This window comes from Triticum aestivum, chromosome 2D (assembly GCF_018294505.1).
Source record: "Triticum aestivum cultivar Chinese Spring chromosome 2D, IWGSC CS RefSeq v2.1, whole genome shotgun sequence".
Classification (NCBI taxonomy): Eukaryota; Viridiplantae; Streptophyta; class Magnoliopsida; order Poales; family Poaceae; genus Triticum; species Triticum aestivum.
In genome coordinates, this window is record NC_057799.1 from 29,928,244 (window position 1) to 29,951,952 (window position 23,709).

The following is a 23,709-nucleotide window of genomic DNA, read 5'->3' on the forward strand; positions in this document are numbered from 1 at the left end:
TACCGTTGGCATATACTCAAGCACGTTGTATTGTGATCTTGCTGTCAATTAAACGAAAATCTGCACCGATTCCCAAACTTACCATGAGTGGCTTTTGATTATAGCGGGTGTGTCGCCATCGTTCACGTCCACCTATTGAAGCACTGTTTTGCTCAAAAAGTGATCTTGCCTTATTATTGGGCACCTATTGAAGATGCTCTAAGATTAAACCTGCGCAAACGTCGAGCTGGGGGCCTTGTAAAGCCCGACTTTCATTTCTCAAGCCCGAGCCCTGCTCAAAGCCCGAAATGCTCTTTGTTTTCAAACCCGAGCCCGGCCCGAAATCAAGCCCGAAGCTTGAAAGCCTGGCCCGAACGTAGTTTTTTAGTGTACGCACGTGCAAGCCCAGTCTGAAGCCTGAAAGCCCAACCCGAAGCCCAAAGCCCGGCCCACAATACAAAAAAGAGAAGCCCGAGCCTGGCCCGAACTATCTTTTGGGCTGCAAAACAAGGCCCGAGCCCAGCCCGAATGTCAAGCCTGGCCCGGCCCAGACAGGGTCATGGGGCCAGGCTGTCCATGCCCGGGTGTACTCTAAGATAGTTTTGGTCATATATGGCTCACTTCAGTTCACCTTTGTAGCAAACTTTTTTTTTTGAATTAGCAATATATTATAAATCTAATCTGATCGGTTTCACGCAGCGTAGCAGTAAACTCGAAGATGCAGTCTCAGCCATTGGATCCTCGTGCTCGGACTCCGTTACTTGACGGCGTGAGGAGAGACTCTGACCCTCCGGCGACTTCCCCGCCGCCGCCACCGCCGCGCCCGCTTGCCTTCTCCGCGGCCGGCATCGAACGCCTCCAGCTGCTCCTCTCCATTCATTCCTCGCCACCTCCAGAGTCCGCGCAGCTCGTTGCGCCGCGGTGAGGCCACCACTGGCCGTCGCCGCGCGAGCCTCGCCTAGGGTTCCTCCGTTCGGAACTTCGGATGCGCAGTCGCAGCTCGTCGGATTCGCTCTCGCCCGCGGCCTCCTCCGCCTTCAGAAACCTCGGAGTCTCAAATCCCAGCAGCAACCCTCGCGTCGGGGGCGTGGAACTAGTGTAAGTAGCTGCGCCTTGTATGAGGTAAGTCCTGCAGTTAGGTTCCCAATTTTCCATGCTAAATTGGATGAAATGCAGTTATCTACTCGGAATTACATTGTTCCATGCTGCGTTGCCACATTCAAATTCAGTTATGAAGCATGTTGGTGCATCACGAAATTGCAATTCTGAATCAGTTTGCTCTATGAAGAAATGTGTAATCACTTTGAGTGGTTCAGGTTTGTGTATCTGGTCTTGGGTCGATGCTACCAAATCTCACAACTTCAGCGGCTCAATGGCTTTGTTTGCCTTGGTGTCGTCCCTTGGCTTGTTCATCCTGTTTGTTTGATGTGTGCTCGGCATGTTACAGTCACGGTATGAGGCACGACTAGTCTTACAACATCCTTGTGTCGCTGTCTGAAATAATTCACCTTTCCTCTTCCAGTTTTAATTTTGCTATTACTGCAATTCTACTAGTCACAATCCATTACTCGGCCTGCACACGTTTTCTTCGACAGGTATTTGTTTCATTCTTCTACTTCTCTTTACCCTTGCAACACGTTCAGGGCCAGACAGCCCACCATTGTTTGTTAAGTCAAGTCAATAGTCTAGCATAACTCCAGGCCCATTCATTCCGGCAGACAAATCCTTTAAATGGCATCTACATTTTACACACAAGATCGCCCAAGCTCCAACCTAAAGTTCTCCCAACTTCCTGGTTCTTCCACATCCTGTAAGCTCTGAACATCATGCCCTCATTTTTGTCTCTACTCTGTATTTTTCTCATCCTTTTCTCCTTCAACACTACAACACTCGAAGCAGCGCAAGAAAACAAGTCCGAGATTGATCGCCAAGCCCTCCTTTGCTTCAAGTCCGGCACCAACTCTTATCCCCTTGACATCCTAAATTCATGGAGTGATGACTCACTTAACTTTTGCTGCTGGAATGGGGTCATTTGCGGCACAAAGTTTCCACCCCGTGTGGTCTCACTTAACCTCACCTCCGCTCGTCTCAGTGGGCAAATATCTGGATGTGTAGGCAACTTGACTTTTCTATCTTCGATGAACCTTGCTGATAATGATCTATCGGGAACCATCCCTGGAGAGTTGGGTAAGCTTCCAAACCTCCATACACTGCATCTTTCCAACAACAACCTTGAAGGTAACATCCCTGGTTCCTTAGGCACTAGCAATTCTCTTAGCTATGCCAATCTTGGAAACAACACTCTTACAGGCGGTATCCCTCTCTCATTGACCAATTGCTCCTCACTCAACACACTTATACTGTCACGTAATAACCTCTCTGGAGAGATCCCTTCTACTTTGTTTGATAACTTATCTAAGCTTACTAAGGTTGATCTCCAGAAGAATTCTTTCACTGGTCTCATCCCACGTTTCCATAAGGTCACAGCACTCAAATTTCTTTGCCTGACAGGGAACTTCCTCTCTGGAAGCATACCTCCTTCGATAGGAAATGTTTCTTCCCTCACTTCTATATTGCTCGGCCAAAATAAGCTATCAGGATTAATTCCAGAAGCTATAGGTCACACTACAAAACTGCTTGAGCTTGACCTAAGTTTCAACAGTTTATCAGGTAATGTCCCGGTTTCCCTTTATAACATGTCATCACTCAAAAACTTTAGTGTTGGCAGCAATGGCCTTGTTGGACAGTTACCATCTTACATTGGTCACTCACTACCGAACCTCCAGTCCCTAATTATGGGAAGCAACAGGCTGGAGGGCCTGATCCCTACTTCACTAGCCAACATGTCAAATCTTCAAATGCTTGATCTTTCAAACAACTCCTTGCATGGCTCTGTTCCATCTCTCGGTTCTTTGGCAAACTTGCGTCGGTTAGTTTTGGGGAGTAACTTGCTAGAAGCACATGACTGGTCATTTCTTACATCTCTAGCAAATTGCTCCCAGCTGACAAAGTTTTCCTTGGAAGGGAATGCTCTGAATGGCAGCTTACCTGTAGCAGTTGTTAATCTTTCCACAAGGCTACAAGATTTGTCGCTTGGGTCAAACCAAATTTCAGGCTCCATACCTGTTGAAATTAGCAATCTTGTTAATCTCACTTCACTTAGGATGGAAAACAATTTTCTTTCTGGAAGCATACCTTCTACCATTGGTAAGCTGCAAAACCTATATATCCTAAATCTATCAAAGAACAAATTATCAGGTCAGATCCCTCCTTCAGTTGGTGACATTACTCAACTGGGCAAGCTTTATCTTAGTGATAACAAGTTGACTGGTAACATACCTGGTAGTTTAGGTCAGTGCAAGGGACTTCTTGAACTAAATTTGTCTCGAAACAACCTAGATGGGTCAATACCAGTCGAACTCTTTGCTAACCCTCCATTCTCCCTCGGTCTGGACTTCTCACACAACAATCTCACTGGGGAACTGCCACTGGAACTTGGTACAGTTGGTACTGGTGCTGGTCCAACATCCCTTCACATGGAAGGAAACAAGTTATATGGACAAATTCCAGCAAGATGGCAGTTAGTATCAACCGTGCAGATTAATCTTTCTCACAATGACTTATCCGGTGCCGTGCCTGAATTCTTTGAGCACCTTCATATGCTGGAGCAACTTGATCTATCTTATAACAACTTGGAAGGAGCTGTTCCTACAAGTGGGATCTTTGAGTATTCTACCGCAGTACTTTTGGATGATAACAAGGGACTCTGTTCGAATTCCTCCAGGATGGCATTACCAATTTGTCCTGGCATCTCAGCTTCAGCAAATAAAACAAAGCATCATATGTCCTCGCTGGCAACCTTGCTGCTAATTGTAATACCACCACTTACTATTGCTTTCCTAGTCTTGCTATGGTTTCTACCCACTCTTTGGAAGAGAGCGGTATTCTCATTTTTACAATTGGCTGTTGTGTCCAAGAAGATGTTTTGTTTTTTTGCCCATCAGAAGAGAAGAGAAATGCATACAGTTCCATTCAACGATGAGAAGAAGCTGAAGAGGGTGTCATATCAGGACATTCTTAAAGCTACCAACTGGTTTTCTTCGCTTCATACTATCAGCTCAACCTGTACTGGATCAATTTATTTTGGTAGGTTCAAGTCCGACAGGAGATTGGTTGCCATCAAAGTATTCAACTTGAGTGAACCTGGCGGGTGTGATAGTTACTTTATTGAGTGTGAAGTGCTACGAAACACCCGCCATAGAAATATAATGTGTCCTGTGACCGTATGCTCGACACTTGATTCACAAAATCATGAGTTCAAAGCGCTGATATTCAAGTTCATGGTTAATGGCAGCCTTGACAGATGGTTACACTCTGAGCAACACAATGGAATCCCAGGCAGAGTGCTAAACTTTGGCAAGAGGATATGCATAGCGGCAGATGTGGCTTCTGCTCTTGATTATGTCCATAACCAACTAACGCCTCCTTTGATCCATTGTGATTTGAAGCCAGAGAACATCCTTTTGGACGATGATATGACCGCGCGGCTCAGTGATTTTGGCTCAGCAAAGTTTTTGTCGCCGGATATGTTTATTCCTGAAAGCCTGGATGATGCTGGAGGAACAGTTGGGTACATGGCACCCGGTAAGTTTTGCCTTTTCCATTTCCACTTAATTATACTTTGTCCTGTACGTATGTGCATTATTCTAAAGCATTGCTTCTTCGCAGAGTATGGGATGGGTTACGAGATCTCCGTAGGAGCTGATGCATATAGTTTTGGAGTGCTTCTGCTGGAGTTGCTTACCGGAAAACGACCAACCGATGATATGTTCGTCGATGGGCTTACCCTTCCCATTTTCTCCGAATCCATGTTCCCTGAGAGTGTCGCGGAGATTCTAGATCCTCGTATGGGACACGAGGAGCATCAAGGGTGTGCAGAAGTATGGACGCAGAGATATATTGTCCCGTTGGTTGCCCTTGGACTGTCGTGTACCGTGAAAGCTCCGAAGGACAGGCCTGGAATGAAAGATGTTTGTGCAAAACTTACTGCTATCAGAGACGCTTTTCTGGAATGCTGTGATGACATTGACGAATATTTTAGCTCTGTTAGAGCATGCTGATTCGTTATCGTTAAGAATGTAGTAACATGTTCATTGTACCTTATCAATATGACGAACTGGATGAAACCCTGCTGGCTATGGATTTCTCAAATATCACTTTTGTTCAATGCTGTAGGGAAGCTAATCTTATTGCGGATTGTTTGGCAAAACACTGCTTTAGATCTAGTGTGCCTGAATTCTGGGATTCTATTGCTCCTGACTTTATTCTTCCACAAATTGTAAACGATATGGCTATTGTTTGAAGAATAAATTTATCTTATGTTTCAAAAAAACTGAATGAAAATATGAGTGATCAATAGTTCGCTACAGAAAGTACTATCCTTTGTTGAATTATTTTTATTTTGAGGTGTATCCGTGTATGTATGGCAAAATTCTTGTACTAGTTAATTTTGTAAAGGGTATTGTATATATGAAGGTGTTTTTCTCCCTTGAAATCTTTTGTCCAGCTTAATAAAGGAAAGCATTATTTTCTGATTAACTTTTGGTCCATAATAAAATGAGAAAAGGCTGACACTATAACATTCAAAACCAGATAAATTTGGCCCCTTGTCTATACCTGGCTCAAAGAGGTTTGATTGATGAAGTGCTCCTGTATTAGTAGTAGTGAAAACGAAAGCAATAAAAAGAGAAAAAAAATAGGAAATATGAAAAAAAGGGAAATGTGTTTTGAAAAGGAAGATCTATTTCAGGAATCATGAAAGATAAGACAACAAAAAATGGATATAAATATTTTGGAAAGAAATCCTGAAAAAACACGAAACTAAAAAGGAAGTTCAGAAATGTTTATGAAGAATCAGGAAACATGATGTTTTTCATGAATGTTCATAAATAAAGATTTGTGATATTCCGAACATAGAATGATCACCTCTTCTTTTCCCATGCTCCAAATTGCCTTATAATCTCTCTTCTAACAAGGCAAAAAATCATGTGACGTATTTGCAAGAAGGTTGATGGCAACAATAATTCTAGAGATTCCCCCAATTTTTTTTGTAGAAGATAAAATAAAGAGTTGATATGATGGCATTTTACTTGTTTTCATGCTCTCGTTACTTTTTCAAAGGCTCGTGCTCTACGATTGGCTTTGAGAGAGTTGTGGAATAATCCTGATGAAGAATTGTTCAAATTCTCGGGACCAGATTGGCTTTTGATTTTGTTGGATCATTTGAGCTTGCAACAACGAGAGCAGATTTTGTTTCTTTTTTGGCGAGCTTGGCACCTGAGAAATGATTGAATTTTTGGAAAGGGGAGGGAATCCATTGCTGCTTCTGCAACTTTTGTGGAAAATTATTGGTATTCTTTTACGTCCTGTCACGACACTATTAAAGTTGTTCCCAGTAACAAAGGTAAAGGAAAATTGGGAGGTGCGGTATCTGTTTCGGCACCAGTACAAGATCATGTGTTGTGGAAACCTCCCCCAGATGATTATATCAAGATCAATGTGGATGCTAGTTATGTGGAAAGCATTAATGTCGCCAGTGTGGGGGTGGTTGCTAGAAACTCATCTGGTGAAGTTATTATTTTTTTCATGGGACTTTCTGGGTCAGTGTTCTAGCGTGAATGAAATTGAACTGCGTGCATGCCTGGCAGGCCTTTATATCGGCATTACTCTTCACTGGTCCATTATTCTAGAGGCTGATTGTGCGTTTGTTCGTTCTTTCCTTGCAAATGAGAAGCTTGACAGGTCTCCTCTCGTTGATTTGAAGAAAGAAGCCTTAAGTATATCCAGGATGATCAAGAATTTTAAAATTGCGAAAATCAATCGGCTAGCCAATGGGGTGGCTCACAAAATTGCAAAGTTTAGCTTTATTAATAAATCTGATGGGATTCTTCTTAATAGTGTTCCGCACTGCGTGGCGAATGTTGTAATGAAAGATTGTAATAACCTTTTTACTTAATTAATATAAGGGGGTTTTCAAAAAAAAAGATTACATATTTGCGAACCAGCCTGTGGTTGGATGGTTAGAAGGACAGTGATATCCTAGCCCACCAGGGGTTCAAGTCCCGGTGCTTGTATTTTCTGGATTTATTTCAGGATTTCTGTCGCTGCGCGTTCAATGGAAGAAGATGTTCCCTTCGACTACGAGGTGGGCACCTACGACGCCTTCGTAAATCACAAGATGATATGTTGGCTTGGTCTCTCGGAGGTGCTCGTAGGTGTAGTGTACGTTTGCAGGGGTGAGCGTTTGGGTCTGTACTGTGTTAAAAAATAATTAAGGATTTTTCGCTTTTCTTCATTTATTATAAGAAAAAAAAAGAACGGGAGTAAGTCGGATATCAAGGAGAATGACCACTTTACCCCTCCCTTCCTCCTCCCAAACTCTCCCCTCTCAGTGAGACGGTCACCGGCTCCGGCAGGCTCGGGCCTCACAACCCGTACGAAGAATTGGAGAGCCAAAGTAATTGCCTACAGGTTTAAATATATCACACTGCTGAACCAGTAAAAAGTTGAAATATTACACTGACTTCGTACATGTATTGAGGATATACTGTGTGGTAAAACAATGGTACCAGAGAAACAACTCTCATTCATAAATGGAGCAATGAATCAGTTGGCAAGTCGGTTGTAACAGTGGCCAATATACATACGAAGCAGACAGAGATACAAAACGATAAATGAACGGAATACGAAGGGGCTAATATAGTGGATGCTGATCATGAGACAACTAGATGAGTATGATTGCAGTGGGCTTCGTCGTCGAGTGCTCCTATGCAATTTCCTTCAATAGGTTCCCTATTATATGGAAAAGATTTTACTTCAAAGTTGCAACACCTGGGGGACAGGAGTAAAGCGGCCGCACCCCGCCCATCCCCATCCATGCTTTCCTCTCTGTGGCAAGGCTCATATATTCTTGCTTCTGTCAAGGCTTCCACTCCTTTTATTCTACTAGAACAATGCCCGTGCGTTGCAACGGGATATAAATATTCTAGTACGTTAGCTTGTGATTTTCCGTGTGTTCGATTTGATTAAAAGTTTGCAGTTTTATTGTACTAGAACAATAAAAGTTTGATAAGTAAATTAAGGTGATTGGTTATCATATAGATGGAAGGTTGGACGAAAGGGTGTTGGGAAGAAAGGTGAAATGGGAATCTTATGTTCTTTTTAAGTAGTAGAGATTTTTCTTTTCTTCCAAGACAGCCTTATCTGCTCTTCTCCATCATTGATCCTCCTCTTTTCCCCTCTTTGCCGGCCGGCACTCCATGCTTCAGGATGAATAACTAGAAAGCCAAATCCACATCCTTCCTTTTCAGAATTCTTAACTTGTCGACTTGAGGAAACAACCTGAATTTAAGACAAACCGGAAAACCGAAAGCCGTGGACGCTGTGTTTCCTGGTGCTCCTGTTTCGAGTTCTCAATGGTTACAGAGAAAGATGTTTAAATTTGAATACCTGCAAAACATTTGGCATTCTTGGCTCCAAAGACGATCAAAACTGACCATGTTTGCCTGAAAAGTGTGTAGCTGACCAGTAGCATTTCAGCCAGGGTGAGTCGCTTCTTCGCATCGCCTTCCCTTTTTGTGGAGTTCCTAATTTGTGGAGTCGAGTAAACAACCTGAATCCTGAGAAAAGACGGAAAGCCAAAGCCGCATCCTCCCTTTTCCAAATTCTTAACTTACCGAGTCGAGGAAACAAACCTGAATTTAAGGAAAGCTGGAAAGCACAAGTCACAGCCACCGGGTTTACTGATGCTCTGTGTTTTAACAGGATGTTCCAATGCACATACCTGCAATACTTGAAACTCATGGGCTCATGGACCCAATCCAAGGAAAGAACCAAAACTGACAGCAGCTAGTGTGAAAAGTGCCTAACTAGTAGCATCTCAGGCAGGAAACTGCACCTCTATAATTCAGCGAAACAAAATTTAAAAAGACCTTCACAATTCACTTTTAGATGGTAAAGCAAAAACTCACTTTGATGTGAGATAGAAAGTAAGATCTGCACCGCTAATTTGGGCGCATACATAGCATTAGCGGTGGATATTAATCAGGTACATAAAATAAAAAAAACTGTTACAATTATATTATACAAGTGAATAAGTGATACATCTATAATTTTGTATATAAGCATTAGAGTAGTGTAGTAACTGTGCTATCGAACTCGTACATGGTCTTTAACATCTAGTTGCATGCACATCCAATTAGTTGCCGTGGATCACAAGGCAAATGCCTCTTTGATGGCAACAATTCTGGCACAAACATCATGCATTGCTGGTCTATCATTCGGCGATTCCATAGTACACATCAGGCCAATACTGACCAAAGGTATAATGTAGTTCTGCATACGTACAGAAGCAGCCGCCTCATCCTCCTCGGATGGCATGTGGGGATCTATAACCTCAGCGATCCTCTCGGGGAAGGCTAGGTCGACATACTTGTGGAGGCTGAGAGCGTTGCCGCATAGCGCGTCCGTCGGCCGCCTTGCCGTGAGCATCTCCAGCAGCAGCACCCCAAAACCGTAAACATCGCCGCCTGTCGAGACTTTGCATCCCATCCCATATTCTGTAAAACAGGAGCAATGCGCATAAATACTTGTGGAACTAACAAAACAAAGACAGATCAGAATCAAACTTGGTAGTGTCTCAAAGAAAAGAGAAGTGCAACTTACCAGGAGCGATATATCCGATTGTTCCTCCTACACCAATAAAGCCTTCTGGTCTGCCAATACTTGAAGAGAGGAACTTGGCAGACCCGAAGTCACAAATGCGCGAGGTCATATCGTAGTCCAGCAGCACATTGCTTGGCTTCAAATCGCAGTGGATCAAAGGAGGTGTCAGCTGGTTGTGCATATAGTCCAGAGCAGAAGCCACATCAGCAGCAATACGTATCCGCTGGCCCAAGCTCAGCAGCCTCCTTGAGCTGCCGACCCTTGGGTGTATCCACATGTCCAGGCTACCATTTGCCATGAACTCATATACTATGGCCTTGAATTCTTCACCCTCGGAATCTACAGTGGAGCACAGGGTGATAGCTTGAACCAGGTTGCGGTGGCGGGTGTGTTTTAGCACTTCGCACTCGGTGAAAAAGCTATTTCTTGAACCTTGCTCACTAAGATGGAATACTTTGATGGCCACTAGATCTGTCTCGAACTCAAACCGGCCAATGTAGACGGATGCTGTATGACTTGAACTGATCCGGTTGACCAGAGAGAACCAATTGGTGGCTTTAAGGATGTCTCCATATGACACCCTCCTCATTGTCTCCTTGAAGCTTTCAGATGGTTGAGCTTTAGTTCCCTTCATAATAGTGACAACAACACATAATAATGAGAACACGGCAATAGTAATTGGTGGAGCTACTATAAGCAGCAGGCGTGTGTTGATCTTCCTTCTTGTTGCTGAGGAGGTTGGGCAAATGTGCAATCCAAATATGGCAGCAGCTGTTTCACATAAGCCTGTGTTGCCTTGCAGGAATACTGCAGCTGAATTTCGAAATATGCCACCAGTCGGGATTGGCCCTTCAAATTTGTTGTATGATATATTAATATAATTTAAGCTGCTGAAGTTCACAAAATACTGTGGAACTTGACCAGTTAAATTGTTCTCGGACAGATCTATCTGCTGTATGACCTTCAGTTTGCTGAAATACTCGGGAATACTCCCATTAAGCATGTTGCTTTTGATCTGAAGGGATAGCAGTTGAACACACAGGCCAAGTTCAGAAGGAAGGCTACCAGATAATTTGTTGTTGGAAACATTAAGGAGGCCAAGATTGATCAGGTTACTAACTTCCCATGGTATTTGCTGGTATGTTTCCAGACAATTCATTATCATCAAGATGAAGCTGGCTGAGTTGAACAAGGTTACCAACTGTTGATGGAATCTGACCTGACAACCTATTCATGGAAAGTTTTAGGACAACCAAGTTGCTCAAGTTCCAAACTGTCAGGGGAATTTGTCCTGAGAGCATGTTCTGGCCCATGTCAAGCAGAGCGAGACTTGCAAGCTTTCCTATCTCAGCTGGTATGTTTCCAGAAATTTGGTTTCTTCCAATGCTTAACCGCTGAAGCTTTGTTGAAAGTTTGCCTACTGCTTTTGGCAAACTTCCATTCAGGATATTCCCATCTACTGATAATATGGACAACTGAGTGCAATTGGTCAGAGAGGTAAGGAACGCCCAGTCATCAGCTTCGAGTTTATTATCTCCTAGGAGCAGTACACTCAAGTTTGCCAAGGATCCTAAAGATGGCACCACGCCAGTCAGCAGGTTGCTTGAAAGATCAAGCACTTGGAGCTTTGACATGTTGGTCAGGGAATCTGGGACTGATCCACGAAATTTGTTGAGTCCCATTGCTAATGTTTCGAGGTTTGGAAGTGAGTGGCCAATGTCAGAAGGTAGCTGTCCAGTAAATTTGTTGCTGCCTAGGCTAAAGAACGTGAGTGATGACACATTGTACAGTGTGGCTGGGACATACCCCGAGAACATGTTATTACTTAGATCTACCCTTTTTAGATTTGGAATTTGACCGACAGTTTCCGGAATTGATCGTGCTAACTTGTTTTGTGCTAGCAGGAGTGAACGCAAGGATGAAGCATTTCCTAAAGATGCTGGTATGGTACCAGAAAGTGAATTCCCCGTAAGATCGAGAAACTGCAGAGCTGACATCTTTTGGAAATGTGGGATAGCCCCGGAGAGAGCATTCGACCGGAGGTCAACAGCAACAAGTTTGGATGAGTTGAACAAATTAGCTGGGATAACCCCAGATATGTTATTACGTGAGACGATTATCTCACTGAGTGACGAACTATTTGCTAAGGAATCAGGGATAACTCCGCTAAGAGAATTGTTTGCAAGGTTGACATATCTAAGAGATGCAGCTGTACCTAATGACAGAGGGATGTTACCTGAAAGCCTGTTGCCAGCAAGCATCAGGGTTTGGAGGCTCCGAAGCTCACCTATCTCTTCAGGTACGCTTCCAGATAACTTATTGTTCCAAAGGTTCAACTGAACTAGAGAATCAAGGGCTGCCATGCAACTGGATAGTGTTCCTGTGAGCAGCGTAGACCTGAGTTGGAGGGACACGACGCGGATTGGGAGGGTGGTGCTGCAGGTGACCCCTCGCCAGCCGCAGAAGTTGAGCGAGTCATTGCGCCATGATCCAAGAACACCGGCAGACCCCTTGGAGATGCCGGATTTGAAGCAGAGAAGGGCTTGCCGGTCACTCTCAGATCTGTTGCTAGCCTGTGCTGATGTGAATATGATTGTGTTGGAGGACAGAAATATGAGGATGGTGTGGAGAAGAAAGAGTGCATGGTGGGATGGAGGAACCAGAGATTGGGTGCGAAAAACTTGAGGAGCCATGTCTCAGTTCTTGTCCTAATGGAGTGTGTTTATTAAAATATTTAGATACATGTGGAAGGGTAGGGGAGCTGAAACTTCTACTTGACTTTGACTTCAGTGCCGTCTTGGTTAGCTTGCTTCTAGCTCACGCCCCCGGATGATTGAAAAATAGCCTGGGCACAAAAGGAACATGTGACATGTTTATGTGGGTAAAGAAAACGTATGCATATACCAGCCTATCAAAGTGCAAATACCGTTCCTGCTTGTTATGCAACCTACAGCTTCTGTACCCCAAAATCCACCCAATTATGGAACTACTCAGTGAACTGAATAGTAGAAAAGGGGACATGTTGGCTACTCTACTCACTTATCATTATTTATTTGCCACCATCAAGTAACAAATAATAAATTAGACGGTGTATTTTACACTTTACAGTTTCTTGAAACCAATTCTCTGGATTCCAGTACGGTTCAGGATGTGCCCTATTATTGTAAGCCCAAGCACGACTTAGTTGACCCTCCAAAGTGCCAAGTCAGTCATCAAGGACAAGAAGCAGGGCAAGCCCAAGACTTGTCCGTCCATCTTTGTCGTGCTGCAGGAAAACCAATTATTGATCCACAGCATTTTGCAGACAGGATCCAGCTATCCCCATCATCGAACTTGCTCCACAGTCCACACGAACTACATGATAATACCAGATTGATTCAAAAGAGATGGCTGCCAAGATGAAATGTTCCAAACATTCCTCTCCACATGATAATACCAGATGATTGAATTGTACTAGGTGTTAGGTGTACAGTATACGGCAGGCAGGCATTGCCAGCATCACCTCTCCCCCTTCTTCATCTCAAATCCATAACGCTGCCAACGAATTGTGTGCACCATCTCCCAGCATCCTAACAGCAACAAGGACAATCGCAAATTACAGTATCACGTAGCCACTGCTGCAGTACGCAGATTCGCAGTCAAGTCGAACGAATTCGACCACAATTTTCGTGTGGAGAGAATGACAGATGCAGGTACACAGTATACCTGGGGTAGGGGAACATGCCGAGGATGTGGCCCTTGGGCTTGGGGATGCCGATGTCCGGGGCTCAAGACGCTGCTCCTCGCATTGCATCTGCCGTGGTGCCACCTCGGCCGGGCTTGTCCCGCCGTGCAGGTACCTCCTCCTCGCCTGCGCCTTCCGCGCGGCGCCGGTGGGCGGCGGGCGATTGCGGGTGGCGCTCGCGCCGTTGAGGGCCATCGGTTTGGGGTGGGGGAGGAATGGGAGTTTCCCCTTCGCGCGGCTGCTTCTCATCCCTGCCGGAGCCGGTGACCGGCGACAGAGAAGAGGATAGGATTTGGGATGTGTTTTTTTTTTTGCCAAGGACACATAATTGCATATTTTCACAATCCATTCCTTGGATCATCTAATACATTAGAGAGATGCTCCACTATTTTATTTCCTATTTTTTGATAACTTTTAAACCGTGAAAAGCTCAGCGAGCCTAAACAAGTTCCGTGGCAAGTTATGGTAGACACAGTTTTACCCAACATACGGATTAAAATGAGTGAACTAACACACTAAAATGTGTATATATACATTCAACTCAGAAAGATTTAGTAAAAGATCTTATATTTGTTTCTTTTCGGTCCGTCCTTTCTTTGTTTCCTTTTCTTTCCGGTTTTTCAAATATTTTAACACATTTTTTTCAATTTTTCATGATTACTGAAATGGATGTTCCCTTTTCAAAACACATTTTCCTTTTTCCCAGAATTCCTATTTTCTCCTTTTTTTTATAGCTTTTGGTTCCATTATTAATACAGTAACACATCATCCATCAAACCTCTTTGAGGCAGGTATAGGCAAGGGAGCGAAAATTTTCTTATGCAACCACTAGTACTACTTGTTGTTGCTAGCTCTGTTATTAGGGGTGCGAGAAGCCCAATCAAAACCCAATGGTTGGATGCACAACGAAAATCATCACTGAATAACAGAAGTCATTATCGAACAACTGTTGGAGAGCAAGTGACCGGTTCGTCGACCTGCTGCGTCAGGACGCAGCGATCTGGCCACCGGCCGGCATCAGCCCGAGTAAAACGCCACCGCCGAACACCCCTGTCTCTGTGACCCACCCCTCGATCATCTCCTGCGCCGCGCGCCCGTTGTCGGCCGGCACCATGTGCCCAGCGCCGTACACCACGGCGTGCGTCAGCGCCCCCGACCGCTGCACGTACCCGGCGAGCTCCGTCTCCTCGCCGCCGCCGCCGGTCCGCCAGACGACGCGCTCGGCCTTCTGGAACGCGCGCAGCTCGGCCCAGCTGAGCTCCTTCATCCACGCCTCCTGCGACGCCACGCCGATCCAGGGGTCGCGGATGCCCTGGTACAGCAGCACGCGCGTCCGCCGCCGGAGCAGCGCCTCCACCTCCGGCTTGACGCTCTTCATCATGTCGTCGTGCATCGCCTCCCTCACTGCGCGGCTGCACTGCTCCCAGGACACGTCCCGGCGCGCGCCCAGCGCCGCCTTCACCTCCGCCCGGTTCACGAACCGCGCCACGGTCGCCGTCGCGTAGGGCCGCTGCCTGCCCAAGTCGTAGAGCGTGGCGAGCCCGGTGGCGTTCTGCAGCCACGAGCGCACGCGGCCCCGCGCGTCCGACGCCTCCCGCCACCGCGCCGCCCGTGCCAGCGCCACCGCCTCGGCCTGCAGCGCCTCCAGCTCCCGCCGCTGCCGCGCGTTGATGAGCCCCGTGAAGTAGGCCGAGTCGGCGTGCGTGGGCAGCTGCGCGACCGGGTGCGTCAGCCCGTTGCCGATGGCGGCGCCGCGTAGGTTGACCCGCCGCCCCGCCGGCAGGCCCGGGTTCGCGGCGAGGATGTGCGCCCCGGCGGCCGGGACGTACTTGCCGGCGTAGCTCTCGCCGGAGAGGAAGAAGGGGCGCGCGCGGAAGGAAGCCGGGCTGGCGTCGAAGAACGACTGGAGCGCGGCGAGGACGTGCGCGGCGACGGCGGCCTGGTCCCGCGGGATGGCGGCGGGGGACGGCGCGGCGCTGAAGCCGGTGCCGAGCGGGCTGTCGAGGAAGAGGAGCCCGAAGCGGCGGTTCCAGGCGAAGGGGTTGCGGGAGAGCGAGGCGGCGTCCGGGGCGACGAGGTAGGGGCCGAGCTCGAAGAAGTTGCCGACAAGGCCAGAGCAGCCGGGCCCTCCCTGCAGCCAGAGGAGCAACGGCGTGTCGACCGGCGCGGAGACCGGGTGGCTGGCCTCGTAGAAGGCGTAGAATAGGGAGGCGTTGGTGCGCGAGTCCACCGGCAGGTAGCCGGAGCTGGTCGGCAGGGCCTCCTTTGGGAACTCCACTGTTGCCGCGGAGGCCGCGGCGAGCGAGACGGAGACGGTGGCTGCGAGGAGAGCGGCGGCGAGGAGCGTGAGCGGCTGAGCCATCGATAGATCAGATCGGGAAGAGGATGGTGTGCGCGCGTGCGGGTGCTCACTGCAGCAGCCTCGTTGACTCCGGAGAGGTCACAAGTGAAGTCTCGTCGATTATTCACAACGACTCTGTTATCACCTCTGTTCCTAAACTTTAGACATTTTAAATATTTTAATATAATAAAGAGTAAAACAAGTAAATAATCACGGTAAAATGTATTTATATATATCTGATTCAAAAAAAAAAGTTTTACCATTTGGAATGAAGGACTAACTAATCTTTTTATGTTGGCAACTTAAAATGTGGATCCCAACCCTTGCCGGTGGGAGGGCTCCATCTTTAGATGTGTTTTTGAGTTTAGTAGAATTTGTGTTCTGCTCAGGAGGCGAGATGGCAGTGCCTCCCTGCAAATGGAATATGGTTCTCTCCGTTTAGCCTTCGTTCCGGTGGTCCATCTAGCATCTTCGGTGGGCATGTGGAGGTGTGTTTCCGATGGATCTGTCTTCGGTGGATTTGCTCGGATCTGTTCGTCGTTCGTCTACACTCGTCTGTCTTTACGTTAGATCCTTCCGATCTACGCTACTCTTCATCGGCGGCGGTAGTTGTTCTGGTGCGCTGGTCTTATGGGGCCTTACCGAAAAAGGCTTTCGCCCCACTTTATATATAAAGCATCGACCAGAAGTACAAATCCGAGCACAACACGCACCCCCCACACCACACACACCCAAGGCAAGATACAAGGGTGCCGATGCACCGCAACACTACCCAATCGACCACCAAGCACACTCCCAAACACTTGGGGCCGACGAGGACCTTCCGAGACCTAGCCACCGAGAAGAAGTGAAGCGGGACAATGGCGAAGCATAGACTCCAAGGCGGTGCCTTCAAGAAGGGCACGACACCGAAAGCCGCCACCGCCCGATCACGGAGATCAAGTTTTCACCCGGAGCAACATGGAGAGAAGAGAACACCACAACGGAGCCTTCATGAAGGAAACGACGCCCGCGGCGCCGCCACTGTCGGCCGGAGAAGACCGGGCAAGTGATGTACTCCGGTATTAACCCTCTACCAGACCACCATGCTTCGCCAAACATCACCAACCATGCCACCCACGTGGCCATGGCTGCCGACCGCACCCAAGACGCACGCTCTGCCCATGAACACCGCGCCTCCCGCCGCCAGGGCCGCCGCCCAGCATCCAAACAACTCCGGGAACACCCAAAGGCCTTGGCTTTGGCCTGACTGGCAGCCCCCGCCTATGAAGATGCCAGCAACCGCCCTGCCTCGAACATCGCCAGAGCCCCAACAAAGAGCACACAACCGAGGAAAGGGGGAGGAGGAGCGGACGCATCCGGACCGGTGCACCCCCGCACCGGCGACGGGTGGCCATCGGGGCCTCCCATCCCTCCTGAGAACTCCCCACCGGACACACCCCCGTGTCGCCTCACCATGGCGCCCGCCGCAGCTCGACGCGAGGCCCCCAACGGCAGCCCGCCCAACCATCGACCAAAAGCGCGAAGCCAGCCCGCACCCGCAGCCAAGAGCACTCACCGGAAGAGCCATCCTGCGCCGCTCGCCGCCGTCCAGGGGCCGGAACAGGGGAGCCCCGACTGGAGGACGGCCAGCGCGCACCACCAGCACGCGTGCCCGCCGCGAGCCCGACCACCGCGCCGCATGCAGCAACGGAAGCACGCGCGCCTGCCGTACCGCCAGATCTGGCCGAGCCCAGACCTTGCCGCCACCGCAGCCACGAGCGCGAGCCGCCCCGTGCAGCCCACCGCACCGCCACCAAGCCCTCGCTACCCCGCCGCGCCTCCGCGCCCCGCACCAGCGCGAAGCACCGCCGTCCGCCGCCGCCCCGCGCCAACAGCCTCCGAGCGGGATGAAGAAGAGCCCCGCCGCCACCGGCGCCGGAGGGCTTTGCCCGGCAGCGTGGTCCGGCGGCGGCGAGGGAGGGAAGGGGCGGGAGGAGGCCCGAAGCCGGCGGCTAGGGTCCCCCCCCCGGTCGCAACACGGGAGCGACGCGGGGAGGAAAGAATGAAATAAGTGCTCCCCTTATGGGGCCTTAACACGACGACTTTCCGACTCAACAAGTATTTTTGTCCGACACCGGTGAGGAAATTATTTGTAAGGATTTCTTTGAAATACTTCCCATAGGATTTCTTTGTGTTTTCCTATGATGCAATCAAACAACCCAAAATCATGTAGGATTGAGATGAGTATGACATTTCAATCCTATTTTTCTATTCATGCATTTCTAGAATCCTGCGAATCAAAGAGACCCTTAGTGTTTCCTGACTCTGTCTTTTTGGAATACATCCTAGAGCTCATGCAGATCTTACAGCATCTCACTGTGGATCACAATTTTTTTTAGATGTTTGGACCGGACGTTCGGACACTTTTAGCCATATAGCACAAGTCACCAAATGTATGTGGACTGGTTCGAACGTCCAAAATCCCACAAACCGTTGCCAAACTAGGGGGAGGGGGGATTGGTGGAGTCCAGGCGTTGCTAAATCAGCTTCGGCGTTGGAGCTCGGATACATTCCGGCGTTGGAGCTCGGAAGCGGTCCGGCGTTGGTGCTCGGCTGAAAAAGATACCTCGAATGCAGTCCGGCGTTGAAGCTCGGATGCAAGAGGACACTGCCGCACGACGAACACTTCAAACCCGAGGTGTGGCGTAAAAAATAATAAGGCATTGATAAAGGCCAAGAACTTAAAGGGGCTCCTCGGATACCTGACGTGTAAACTCTTCGGATTCACTTCGGCGATCCTCAAGATCGAAGATGAGAAGATTTGTTGAACCAATTTTCAAAACCGACGATCGAAGATGAAGAACAGTTCGGAAGAATCGAGGAGCGTCCCCAACTTGAAGACCGGTTCAGGGGGCTACTGACGGCGTCCTGGACTAGGGGGTACTCACCACGTCGTCTCCCGATAAGTGGGATTGGGCCGAGGACCCCCAGGGCCGTCTACTCATGGGCTAGTTCGGACAGTCGATGTATACACGAGGAAGATTCCACAAGACTTGGTGATCAAGACACGGACACCTCTCCACCGGCGTATTCGACTAGGACTCTTGTTATCCTAGGCCTCTGGTACATTATACAAGCCGGGGCCAGGCTAGTCGATGGAGGATCATGATATTATTCATCATACCCTTAGGTTTTAGACCACAACATATGATCTCGAGGTAGATCAACTCTTGTAATCTCTATATTCATCAAGATCAATCAAGCAGGAAGTTGGGTATTACCTCCATTAAGAGGGCCCGAACCTGGGTAAACATCGTGTCCCCTGTCTCCTGTTACCCATCGATCCATGACACACAGCTTGGGACCCCCTACCCGAGATCTGCCGGTTTTGACACTGACAGTGGCGGCGGGGCGGATATGGCCATTCGTGATCCCCAAACCCCGCCCTAGCTCCGCGCCCGACCACCGGTTCGGTGGCTCCCCTGCTAGTTCGGTGCGGCGGCGGTGCGCCCCGGGCGTGCTGAGCGGCCGGATCCGCTCCCCCCCCCGCTTCAGGCTCGCCACGCTCCCCCGTCCCCTTGCCTCCTAGGACGCCACGGGCGCCACCCCCACCCTCCACGCGGCCCCGGGCTCCTTCCGCGATGCGTCCCCGGCGCCCTCCCCCAGCTGCTGCTGCTGCCCGAGCCTGCCCGTCCGATGGCGGATCCGGCGCTCCAGGCCATGGCCTTGGGCGCCATTCCCTGCAGCCCCCACCCCCTCGCAGCGGTGCCAGCCACTGCTTGTGTTGCTGTCGGTTGTGGGTGCGGTGTGGGGCCTGCGGCTGGTTGCGGGGGTGGTCGTGCCTCTCGTGTGCAGGCGCCCCCTCGTCTTTGGTGGCACTTCCTCCTCCCGAACAATGGTGACGGTTCTTGTGCGGAGACGGCGATGCTTCTGTGGTTGTGAAAAACACCGGGCTCCTCGTGGTGGGTCTTTGCTGCAGCTATTCCGGCCCCGATGGCCTTGGGCCCGTGTCTCTCTCCGGTGTCCCTGGTGTCCTCTGCCGGTAGTTCCGGCCTTGGCGACCATGTGGCTGCGTCCCTTCCAGCTCACTTGGTTCCCCGACATCTTGATGGCTAAGGCCATGATAGCTCGGATCTGCGTCCCTCCAGTCCTAACTTGTTGTCGGTGTTGCTAAACGTCATCGCTTTGACCTCCCCGCGTGGTTCGCTTCGTCGCCTACCCTACCATGTGCGTCAAAGCCTCCCCTTTTGCCAGATCCAATGTTCGCGGTTCCGCAGGCGGTGCCACCCTCCGACGGCAAGTGCAGCCCCCGCCAACCCCCTTCCGACATGGTGGTTCCGACCAACTTCGGTTTCCTCATCTTTGATTCCTGATTCGGCGACTATGGGGTTGCTCAGCTTCAGGCTAGGGAGAGATCCCTGCTCGGCTTGCCGGTGCTGGCAACGGCGACGCCCGCGGGTGTCGCTTCCTTCTTGAAGGCGTTGCTAAGGCCTCTAGCTGCGCCCCTCTTCGAGCTCAGGGGAACCCCTAGGTCCGGTTCCTCCGGACTGGATGTCGATGGTGTCTCGGCGTCATCTTCCTTCTTGAAGGCGCCATCTTGCTCGCTCGCGGTGTCCCTGGTTATTTGGCTCGAGCAATGATGGAATTCATGTTGGTTCGACATTGCCGCTCTTGGTAGGTTTAGTTGTGGTGTATCCTCTGTGCGGGCTGAGCATCCCTTGTCCCTTTGCTCCGGGCACCATGTTCACGCCTGTCGCGTTCGTGTCATGTGTTGTATCCCTTGGTGTACTCATTCTTCGCCTTCTATCAATAAAATGATACGCAAGCTTTGCGTATTTACGAAAAAAAATGAAAAACATCATGTTTCCTGATTCTTCATAAACATTTCTGAACTTTCTTTTTAGTTTCTTGTTTTTTCAGGGTTTTTTTCATAAATATTTATATCCATTTTTTTTGTTTTCTTATTTTTCACTATTCCTGAAATAAATCTTCCTTTTCAAAACACATTTCCCTTTTTTCTTATTTCCTATTTTTCTCTTTTTTATTGCTTTCGTTTTCACTACTAATACAATAGCACTTCATCAATCAAACATCTTTGAGCCAGGTATAGAAAAGGGGCCAAATTTATCTGGTTTTGAATGTTATAGTGTCAGCTTTGTCTCATTTTATTATGGTCCATCAGAAAATAATGCTTTCCTTTATTAAGCTGGACAAAAGATTTCAAGGGAGAAAAACACCTTCATATATACAGTACCCTTTACAAAATTAACTAGTACAAGATTTTTGCCATACATACACCTCAAAATAAAACTAATTCAACAAAGGATAGTTTGATACTTTCTGTAGCGAACTATTGCTCACTGCAAAACATATCTCTGTGCTCGAGACTCATATTTTCATTCAGTTCGTCATATTGATAGGGTACAATGAACATGTTACTACATTCTTAACGATAACGAATCAACATGCTCTAACAGAGCTAAAATATTCGTCAATGTCATCACAGCATTCCAGAAAAGCGTCTCTGATAGCAGTAAGTTTTGCACAAACATCTTTCATTCCAGGCCTGTCCTTCGGAGCTTCCACGGTACACGACAGTCCAAGGGCAACCAACGGGACAACATATCTCTTCTCTTCTGATGGGCAAAAAAACGAAACATCTTCTTGGACACAACAGCGCTTTGAACTCTGCCTGGGATTCCATTGTGTTGCTCAGAATGTAACCATCTGTCAAGGCTGCCGTTAACCATGAACTTGAATATCAGCGCTTTGAACTCATGATTTTGTGAATCAAGTGTCGAGCATACGGTCACAGGACACATTATATTTCTATGGCGGGTGTTTCGTAGCACTTCACACTCAATAAAGTAACTATCACTTCCGCCAGGTTCACTCAAGTTGAATACTTTGATGGCAACCAATCTCCTGTCGGACTTGAACCTACCAAAATAAACTGATCCAGTACAGTTTGAGCTGATAGTATGAAGCGAAGAAAACCAGTTGGTAGCTTTAAGAATGTCCTGATATGACACGCTCTTCAGCTTCTCATCGTTGAACGGAACTATATGCATTTCTCTTCTCTTCTGATGGGCAAAAAAACGAAACATCTTCTTGGACACAACAGCCAATTGTAAAAATGAGAATACCGCTCTCTCCCAAAGAGTGGGTAGAAACCATAGCAAGACTAGGAAAGCAATAGTAAGTGGTGGTAGTACAATTAGCAGCAAGGTTGCCAGCGAGGACATATGATGCTTTGTTTTATTTGCTGAAGCTGAGATGCCAGGACAAATTGGTAATGTCAGCCTGGAGGAATTCGAACAGAGTCCCTTGTTGTCATCCAAAACTACCGCGGTAGAATTCTCAAAGATCCCACTTGTAGGAATAGCCCCTTCCAAGTTGTTGTAAGATAGATCAAGTTGCTCAAGCATATGAAGGTGCTCAAAGAATTCAGGCACGGCACCGGATAAGTCATTGTGAGAAAGATTAATCTGCACGGTTGATACTAACTGCCATCTTGCTGGAATTTGTCCATGAAACTTGTTTCCTTCCATGTGAAGGGATGTTGGACCAGCACCAGCACCAACTGTACCAAGTTCCAGTGGCAGTTCCCCAGTGAGATTGTTGTGTGAGAAGTCCAGACCAAGGAAGAATGGAGGGTTAGCAAAGAGTTCGACTGGTATTGACCCATCAAGGCTGTTTCGAGACAAATTTAATTCAAGAAGTCCCTTGCACTGACCTAAACTACCAGGTATGTTACCAGTCAACTTGTTATCACTAAGATAAAGCTTGCCCAGTTGAGTAATGTCACCAACTGAAGGAGGGATCTGACCTGATAATTTGTTCTTTGATAGATTTAGGATATATAGCCGGTCGAGCCCTCTTTTCTTTTTCCATCACTGGTCCTCCTCTTTTCCTGTCTTCGCCGGCATTCCATGCTTCTGAATAAGCCGCCCCATTTTGACCTTCCACATTTTTCTTTCTCGAATTCCTTGCTTGTGGAGTTGAGGAAACAACCCGAACCGAAAACAACCCAATTTAAGAAAAAGCGGGAACACGAAAACCACAGACGCCGAGTTTCCTGGTGCTCCTGTTTTGAGTTCTCGATGGTTACAGAGAAAGATGTTTAAATGTGAATACCTGCAAAACATTTGGCATTCCTGGCTCCAAAGACATAATCAAATCTGGCGGCCCTTGCATGAAACATGTGTAACTAACTAGTAGCATTTCAGCCAAGGTCGCTTCTTCGCATCGAATTTCCTAACTTGCCGAGTCGAGGAAACAACCTGAATCCTGTGAAAACCCAGAAAGCCAAAGCCGCATCCTTACTTTTCCAAATTCTTGAATTGCAGAGTCAAGGAAACCAAACCTGAATTTCAGGAAAGCCGGGAAGCAAAAGTCACAGCCACCGAGTTTCCTGATGCTCCCATCATGGTGTTTTTTTAAATATTAGATGTTTAAATGTGCAAACCCGCAATATTTGACACCCATGGGCTCATGGAATCCAAGGAAAGAACCAAAATTGACAGCGTATAGCGCGAGGAATGTCTAACAAAATAGCACTTCAGACAGGAAAATGCACCTCTACAGTTCAGTGAAACAGAGTTTTGCAAGAGCTCGCACCTTCGCTGCTTTCGGACGCTAAAGTACTCACTTCAATATGAGCTACAAAGTAAGATCTGCACCGCTGATTATGGTGGGTGCATAGGCATAACGGTGGATAATTTCAGATACATAATTAAAACTGTTACAGTTATATTCTGTGAGTGATACAGCTATAATTTTGTGTGAAGAAAGCCTAACCAAATAGCATTTCAGACAGGAAAAATGCACCTCTGCAGTTCAGTGAAACAAAGTTTTACACGTTCGCTTTCAGGTGCTAAAAATGCTCACTTCAACATAAGATACAAAGTAAGATCTGCACCGCTGATTTTGGCGGGTGCATAGCATAGCGGTGGATAAT

General features: G+C 47.9%; 2 protein-coding genes and 1 pseudogene across 2 annotated transcripts; 1 reads left to right on the forward strand and 2 right to left on the reverse strand.

Moving 5' to 3' along the window:
* The first annotated feature begins 672 nt into the window (after positions 1–672).
* On the forward strand, positions 673–5,449 carry LOC123051273 (probable LRR receptor-like serine/threonine-protein kinase At3g47570). Its single transcript, XM_044474109.1, has 2 exons — positions 673–4,623; positions 4,708–5,449. Exons 1-2 carry the CDS (start codon positions 1,806–1,808, stop codon positions 5,097–5,099), a joined length of 3,210 nt encoding a protein of 1,069 aa, XP_044330044.1. The 5' UTR covers positions 673–1,805; the 3' UTR covers positions 5,100–5,449.
* A 3,590-nt stretch (positions 5,450–9,039) lies between these two features.
* On the reverse strand, positions 9,040–13,742 carry LOC123051278 (probable LRR receptor-like serine/threonine-protein kinase At3g47570; annotated as a pseudogene).
* A 496-nt stretch (positions 13,743–14,238) lies between these two features.
* On the reverse strand, positions 14,239–15,865 carry LOC123051280 (serine carboxypeptidase-like 50). Its single transcript, XM_044474116.1, has one exon. It carries the CDS (start codon positions 15,786–15,788, stop codon positions 14,412–14,414), a length of 1,377 nt encoding a protein of 458 aa, XP_044330051.1. The 5' UTR covers positions 15,789–15,865; the 3' UTR covers positions 14,239–14,411.
* Positions 15,866–23,709: the final 7,844 nt, after the last annotated feature.

Excerpts from the sequence above, each read along its gene's own strand:
- LOC123051273 (XM_044474109.1), top strand. The coding sequence starts at position 1,806 with ATGCCCTCATTTTTGTCTCTACTCTGTATTTTTCTCATCCTTTTCTCC. Across the intron at positions 4,624-4,707 it reads AGTTGGGTACATGGCACCCG|AGTATGGGATGGGTTACGAG; the intron begins GTAAGTTTTGCC and ends GCTTCTTCGCAG.
- LOC123051280 (XM_044474116.1), bottom strand. The coding sequence starts at position 15,788 with ATGGCTCAGCCGCTCACGCTCCTCGCCGCCGCTCTCCTCGCAGCCACC.